Raw genomic sequence first — 8,228 nt, forward strand, 5'->3', positions numbered from 1 at the left:
GATTGAACCGCGGTCCCTGTGTTTGCCAAGCTTGTTCCAAGTAGGTGCTTTAGACCACTGAGCCATCTCCCCAGCCCTCATGATTCTCAATGATTACCTTTATAAATATATTCTTATTAATATATTTTACACAGGTCACCTTGAATTCATTTCATTCTGAGGTCTCTCCTTAAATTATTCCCCAACAGGTGGTATAAAAAGATGACTCAAGGGGTTGGGGAGATAGCTCAGTAGAATAAGCACTTGCGTGGCAAGTGCAAGGTCCTGAGTTCAATCCCTGGTTCCACAAAAAAAAAAAAGATGACTCAGTAGTGGGCATGGTGGTGCACACCTGTGATCCCAGCGCTCAGGAGGCTGAGGCAGGAGGATCACTGTGGAGCTTGAGGTCAGCCTGGGCTACATAGTGAGTTCAAGGCCATCTTGGGGGACACTAAGATCCTTTCTCAAAGAAAAGAAGTTGGCAGGCATTCACAGTGTTAAAAGCAGTAATTATGCTTGCTTCAATGTGGACTTTTAAATTCTCAACAAATTATCATAATTAAAGTACTTTCTATTTAAAAGGAACACTTAGCAAAGCATGGTGACACAAGCCTGTAGTCCAGCCCTGGGACGACCGAGGCAGGAGGATACTGAGCTTGAGCCCTATCTAGGCAACTTATTGAGATCCTATCTCAAAATAAAAATTTTAAGAATGAGGGGGTTGGGGGCCTGCCCATTAGCTCAGTTGTTTAAGTGCCTGCTTAAACAAAGCAATGAGGCTCAAGTTGCTCTGGTTCGAACCCAGATACCCCCACCCAACCAGAAATGCCCTGAAGGCATGTTCAGCCCCCTCCCCAAACAAAACAAAAAACAAAACAAAAAAACAGAGTGAGCGGGGAGAGCCAGCCAAATAGCTCGGCAGACTGAGGTTTCTGCTTAGGCAGATGCAGTGGCCAGGGTTTGTTCCATCCCAGTGCCGGCCATTGAGACTGGGCGTGGTGGCACACACCTGTAATCCCAGCACTTGGGAGGCTGAACACAGGCGGAACAATAGGAGGCTGATCTACTAGTGAAACCCTGTACTAAAACACACACACACACACACACACACACACACACACACACACACACAGAGTGTGGGGTTTTGGGACCCAGTTCAGTGGCTGAGTGTACTTGGGCTTGATTCTCAGTACCAAAAAAATAAAGAACAGAACAGAATAGCACTGGGGATGCAGTTGAGTGTAGATCCTGTGTTCAGCCCGGTCAGGGTCCTGGGTTCAATCCCAGTACATCCATCCAAAACGTTAGCAGCTATCATAGGAACCAACCATTTTACCTTTTGGTACGTATACAACAGAAGGAGGGAAAAAAAGGAAAAAAGAAAGAGAAAGCAAAACATATGTATACATAAATACCCTGCACATGAAATGCAACAAGCCTATTAAATGAAAACTTACATTTTAGTTAATACAGATCAGACAAAAATGCTGGCCTGCAACTCGCAAGTATCCTCCTGCCTCCCCAGAGCTGGGATTACAAGCATGCACCCCCAAGTTTGGCCAGCATCGAGATCGTAAACTTCTGTGGAAACTTTTTTCTTTTGGTGGAAGCAGGCATTGAACTCAGGCCCTTGCGCTTGCCAGGGAAGCGCTTATTTCACTGAGCCATCTCCCCGGCCCCAGCTTTAACTCTATAAAATGTAATTAATTTGTAACTCAGAAATACAGAAGTATTTATTTATAAAGAGGGTATCGGTATGTAATTCATGCTATGTAACTCAGTAGGTAGCCCCGGCTGCCCTCGAACTCACGGCGATCCTTCTGCCTCAGCCTCCCAAGTGCTGGGATTACAGACACGCGCCACCACACGATACCGTAGAACGCTTAGGTATCCCAAATCATTTTTTTTCTTTACACAAATCAAACAGTTCCCATTTGATATTAAATAGGAAAAAGTCAAAATTAGTGAGAATGAAAATCTACTCGGAATAGTTTTGGTATTTTAAAACTGATTTTCCACTTTTGCTGGAGGCCCAGTGGAAGCGCGGCCTCCGTAACGGCTGAGCAGGGACCAGGCTCCGAGTCCAGAGTGCGCCGCCTCCGTCCGCGCGGCACCCCTCTAGTTCCCGCGCCAGCATCGCTCGGTTTCCGTGAACAGCTGCTTCCACGTTCCACTATGCGTCACCCCAAACTCAGGGTCCCGTTCAAATAGCCTCAAACGAGCATCGAAAGGAGCACCAGAGACGTCTGACTGAGACGGCAAGCACGCTGGAAACGATGCAGGAAACAGCAGTCCGGAGTCTAAAGCAGGCGGAGCGCCAGCCGCAGAACTCTGCAGAACGTTTGTTAGAAACAGTAACAGTCATCCTTTACGAACACACTCGAAATCTTCCCATTTTCCCCAAGTGTTTGTGCCTTTAACGGTACCGATGAGCCAAAGGAGAAAACGCTTAACGGACACTAGGACCACGGACACGTCAGCGGGCGTTAGCACAACTAAGGACGAGCTCAGCAGCAACAGCCCCATTTAAAGCTGCAAGACCCGAGAATCGCGGACTACAAATCCCAGAGTTCCCCTGGGCCGAGGCGGGGCTATCTCCAAATTGATAACTAGATCCTCCAATGGCAGCTAGAGAACTCTCCCAAGGGAGGGTGGAAAGCATTGATTTTTCTGCATTCAAACCTAGAAGTACTTTCGAGGCTTTCTTGTACCGCTGTGGTATTTGGGGATACATTTTTAGTACCAACATATTTCAAGCCCTCAGTAGACTCCCACTAGTTATCATAAAAATTAAGGACCCGGAAATGGAGCAGTACGCGTTCTTGCTAGCTTCTATATATTAAAAAGGCAGATGCGAGGAACCTGAGAGCAACAGGAATATCCGGTCCACAGAGAAAGAGGTGGAACCCACTTTAGTCTTGTCCTTTATTGGTCATGCAGCCCAGAGACCTCTTTCCAACCAATGGGGTCCTTGAAACCTCAATTTACGTCAGGGATGGGGCGGTTCTGAGTGGTTCTTTGAGGAAGTCAGATCTACGCAGGCGCAGGTATCTACTGTCGTCCAATCGGGAGCTAGCAAGACAGACCATCTCCCGGCAAGCTCCGGGGCGTTCCACTCCCCTCCACTTTTATTGCCCCGCCCCACTTCTTTGCTTCTGACCAATCCGGTACCTTTTTCTTAAGCGCTTTCGCGCGTCGGAGAGGTAGGGGGCGGGGTTCCGGTCCTCTACTCTGCGCCGCAGCAGCGCGCGTTTTCTTTCCAGCTCCGGCTGAGGGTCGCTGCTGAGGTACTCGCAAAGGCTGGGTTGGGCGAAGGATAGGCAGTAGCGGTGCCTGCTCAGTTTAGGAAGCCGGTGTCGCCGCACTTCCGGGGCGGAGAGCGCCGGGGGTGGGGCACTGGCGGGGCGCTCTGGAAGTAGGTAGTGGTAGGTCGGAGGAGACCCCTGGCCAACCCAGTGCGGTAACCCGCCGCGACGGACCGCAAGGTGAAGGCTGTGTTGACGCCGCGACCTTGCAGCAGGGGTGTGCAGGGCTGTGTACTAGGCTCTGGGTTAGGAGTCGTGGGTGAGGGTGACTGCGTGTGTGTGGGTGGGTGGGGACACACAGCTTTTTCTAAGTTGCTGTTTTATGAAATGTCACCACCAGGCTAAGGTTGAGTTAAATTCTGAGTTAGGTCTTTATCTCCGAAATGATGTGGCTTGTCTCCCTGGAGGTGGGCGTGATGTTTGTGTTTTCCTTTTCCTGAGAAGCAGTAGGCACTAGACTTAGGGGTTGTTACCCTGTGAGTGTGGCACTCAGCTTCCGTGGATGTGCAGTAAAGATGGCATTGTAAAATGTTTCTCTTTTCTTTCCTAAGTTGAAGTTGTTGAAAAAGCAAATACAACATACCTAGCAGTGAATTACTGTTCCGAAGGTAGAAAGGTCCAGTGGGCAGATGTCAGGGTTGGAGGCAACCATGTAAGTTGTCCTTGGATTCTGCACTGCAGACTTAATGCAAACTTGACTGCTGCTTAGAGCTGTGACAATCAAGTGAGAATATCGATATAACATGGAGGTTATTGATATAAGTCACATCAGACTGATGCTGTCGTTCCCATTTTTAAATTTTTTTCCCCCTGCCCTGCCTGGGGATGGCATTTGAACTACTGCACAGAATGAAACTGAGCTTAAATCCCAGTGATACTAGAGTGAAATTTCTCTTAAGTCTTTGGGGACCTTGAGTGGGTTAGCTCAGTTATGAGGACAGTCTTCCCCCTGTGAACAGAGGCAAGGAGAGTCAGGTTTGAGGTCTGACCTTAGGCTGGTTTGTGTGGTATAAAGGAAAGGCAGATCAGCCCACATCACTGCTTCTCTGAGTGTTTTTCTGTCACTTAGTTTTAAAGACTCTGTAAGTTGTATCCTTGTTTTAACCTAAATCTTGACTTTCTCTGCCACTAATATTGCTGATAGAACGTAAGGACACTACTTTTTTGCATTTTCACACTTCTTTTTATCCTTTGGAATAGGCTGAAATGGCTCCCAAAGACACCCAGGTCCTAATTCCTAAAAGCTCACAGTGTTTCATCATACAGCACAAAGTGTGTTACAAATCTAATTAGGCACTCTTAGATGGAGCAGGTGCCCTTGAACAGTGGCCTACACAGGACCATAATGGCCCCATAAAAAGGGAGGCAGAGGGAGGTGACAGAAGCATGTGTGAGAAGTTCCTGGGCCAGGCCTGGAAGTAGCATTCGTTATTGACTTTCAGATTCCATTGGAATGTGACACACGGATGGATACACCTAACTTAGTGTCTCTAGCTGGTGACATGAAGTTGTATGATAATAGTGATGTACTAGCCAGCTGCTTAGAACTTGCCCTGAGCCTTGAAGTTTTCAGCCCTTAGTTTGTCTACCTTATACTTTACATTGTCATCCAAATGTCTTTTAGGACATGTTTGTTGGGCAGTATCCCTTTGAAGTTTTGGGTTTTTTTCTTCCCCAAATGTATTTGGTACAGGGTCTCACTACGCAGCTTGGACTGTAGTGCTCCTCCTGTTTTCAGTCTCCCCAGCACTGGGATTAGAGGCATGCAACCTGGTCCCTGTGCTTGCCTAAGCAGGTTCTTAGTTGAAGTGGTCTTTAGACCTGGTGTTGCTGTGAATGGCCAGCACAAAGCCCTTGTCCTGATAAGGGTTTGGCTCTCCAGGCCAGGAACAGTGCTTGACAGCCATCTCTGCTTGTGCTGATTGAGTTTGTTCCTGTACTCTTGAGTGGGGAGATAGCTAGTGCAGGGTTTTCCTGCATGAATCCTGTATCAAAAGTTTGCAAGGGCCAGGCATGGTGGTACACTCCTGTAATCCCAGCACTCAGAGGTCTGAGGCAGGAGGATCACTGCAAATTCAAGACCAGCCTTCACTACATATTGAGACCCTATCTCAAAAAAATTTACAGGGGAGCAGGTCAAACATGCCACCATGCCTGACATAACATTATGTTGTCTATAGTCCCAGCACTTGGGAGGGTGAGGCAGGAGGTTCACTGGGACTTTGAAGCCAGCCTGGACTACACAGTGAGTTCAAGCCCAGCCTGAACTACATAGTGAGATCCTCTCTCAAAAATAGAAACAAAGAACCCTGCATTGTGTGCTCTGTATTACTTTCTAGATTTTCTTGGTCAGTCATTGTGTGAAACAACTTGAAACATGAAGCATAAAATTTTTGGTAGCCTCATAACAGGAGTACTTCAAGTCAGATGATACAGAGACCATGAAAATTGTTCAACTTTCCTGTAAAATAATAGTAATTTGACAAGTACCCTACCTCCAGTTTATAGAGTATGAGAATCAAAACAAAATAATGTTGTAGTCCTTTGCAGAAATGTAACATTGTTGGCAACAAAGGCACCACACAGTGCATCTGATCCCTGACTTGAAATTATACTACAAAGCTACTATCCTAAAAACAGCATGGTGCTGGCAGCAGAATAGACTTGAGGATCAGTGAAACAGTAGAATTGCAGAAATAAGTGAAAACACATTCAGCTACATTATCTTTGACAAAGAGAACAAACATGTTCAGTTGGGGAAAAGATAGGCTCTTTAATGGTTCTGGGGAAACTAGCTTTCTAATGCAAAGAGTGAACCTAGACCCGTATCTCTGACCGCATACTAAACTAAAGTTGGAATAGATTGAAAGTCTAAATGGTAAAACAAAAACTAAATCTGCTGGAAGGTAGAACAGGTATAGCTCTAGAAAACAAAGAGTGGGCAAAGACTTTATGAACAAAACCTCATCACACAAGAACTGTCTCAAAGGATGAGCAAACATTTTATTAAAAAGCTTTTGCAGAACAAAAGAAACCACCAACAGAGTAAAGAGACATCCCAGAAAATAGGAAAAAAATTTTATCAACTACTCCTCAGACAAAAGACTGATATATAGAATACATAAAGAACTCAAGGGGCCGGAGAGATGGCTCAGTAGAATAAGCACTTCCCAGGCAAGCACAAGGCCTGGGTTCAATCCCCGGTTCTGCAAAAAACCCTCAAATCAGACATTTCTCAGATGAATAAGTACAAACAGCAAATAAATATAAAAAAATTGTTTGGGCCAGTGAGATAGCTCAGCAGACTAAGTGTCTGCTTAGGCAAGCACAGGGAGGGACTGGGGTTCAATCCCTGGCACCACCTGCCTCACTGGCTCCACCAGTGAGGCACACTGTGCGAGCCACTAAGACCAGGTGTGGCCCATGTCTGTAGTCCCAGTGCTGGGCAGGCTGAAAACAGGAAGATCACTATGAGTCTGAGCTGCATAGTGAGACCCTGTACCCATTAAAAAAATTGTTCAACATCACCAGTCATTTGTGAAATGTAAGTTAACCCTGAGATAGTATCTTCAGAAAGAGAGGCTGTTTATCATGAAATCCATAACAAGTACTGGCAGGGCTTTGGGGAAAAGAATCCTTTTCTGCTGTTGGTGAGTGTAAATTGGTACTACCACCATGGAAATCAGTATGGCAATTCCTCAAAAAACTGGAATTAGAGATTTTATGTGATCCTGCTGTTCCCCTTCTAGGTATCTTCCCAAAAGAGTTCAAAGCATCTTATCTCAGTGATGTACCTATACTCATGCTGTAACATCACAATTTATGTTAGCTAAATCCTTGGAGACAGCCTAGATTCCCCTCAGTGGATGAATGGATAAAGAAGGTGGGTTTGTTTTGTATATATAGTCGTGTACTATTCTGCCAGAAAGAAGTGTAAGCTTAAGACAGTTTTAGCAAATGGATACAGACCATAATGTTAAGTAAAATGAATCAGACACACAAGTGTAAATACTGCGTGATATGTCTTCTGTGAGAAACCTGAAGGGTAAGTAAACATAATAGAGGACAGATGTTGGAAAATAGGAAGAACGTGGTCGAAAGGGGAGTGGAAAGGGAAAGTGGATTAGATAGAGCAGAAGGAAAAGAAAAATGGAAACATTTGTAAGGGGAGAGGACTAAGTGAGGAAGGGCAGTGGGAAAGAAAGATGCCCTGTGTACAGGCGTGGATTGCCTGTGGTGAATGTGAGCAACGTGGCAAGTGGGCTAATGCAAAAATAGAAATATGTAAAGATTTTTGCTAACAGAAATATTGTCTAGAACCTTAAAGAAGAGTTCAGATTTAGCATTAGGTCTGTTTGAATTTTACCAGTATGTGTGTTACTATTTTTTATTTTTTTAGCTCTTTTCCATTTTAGAAGTGGTTGGATAAAAAGTGTGAAACATTCATTTGAGTCAAGTCTCAGTATGCCTTCACATTTCACTTCGCTTTGTTAATACTAAATGTTCATAGAGAGATTAAGAAACCTGGCAGTGCATCAGCTTGGTGTGCCATCGTCATTAAAAAGTTTTTCTAGTAATGTGTATCACTGTTTTGTCAGAAGGTGTTCCCTTCGTGCTAGTAGGGAGCCATCGAAACAAATGATGGCTTTTCTTATTCTTTTTCAGGTAGGGTCTTACTCTGGAGTTCAGGAGTTCAGGCTTACCTTGAGCTCACTGTGTAACCCAAGCTGTCCTGGAACCTGAGGTAGTCTTCCCGCAGGCTGGGATTAAAGGCGTGTGCTACCACGCCACCATGCCTGGCCACCAGTACTTTTTATTGAAACCCCCTTCCCGTTCTCTAGTGCTGGGGCTGAACCCAGGGCTTCCGACGACATGCTGGGCAAGTGAGCACTCTGCTGGTGAGCTCTATCTCTGGCCCATTTATTATTGGCTTAAAAGCAATTA

At 45.5% G+C, this 8,228-nt stretch overlaps 1 protein-coding gene across 6 annotated transcripts in view; it reads left to right on the forward strand.

Annotated features, from left to right (window-relative positions):
• Positions 1-3,189: 3,189 nt before the first annotated feature.
• Positions 3,190-8,228, forward strand: part of Wdr89 (WD repeat domain 89) — a 33,154-nt gene continuing 28,115 nt past the window's right edge. The window contains exons 1-2 of one of the 6 annotated variants that reach the window (XM_023703798.1): positions 3,195-3,266; positions 3,836-3,936. In XM_023703798.1, the coding sequence (XP_023559566.1) occupies positions 3,914-3,936 (23 nt within the window). In that variant the 5' untranslated portion in view covers positions 3,195-3,266; positions 3,836-3,913. The other 5 variants (XM_004624796.2, XM_023703793.1, XM_023703796.1 and 2 more) reach the window with 5 other exon arrangements.

Source organism: Octodon degus, unplaced genomic scaffold (assembly GCF_000260255.1).
Source record: "Octodon degus isolate 3935 unplaced genomic scaffold, OctDeg1.0 scaffold00007, whole genome shotgun sequence".
NCBI classification, from domain to species: Eukaryota; Metazoa; Chordata; class Mammalia; order Rodentia; family Octodontidae; genus Octodon; species Octodon degus.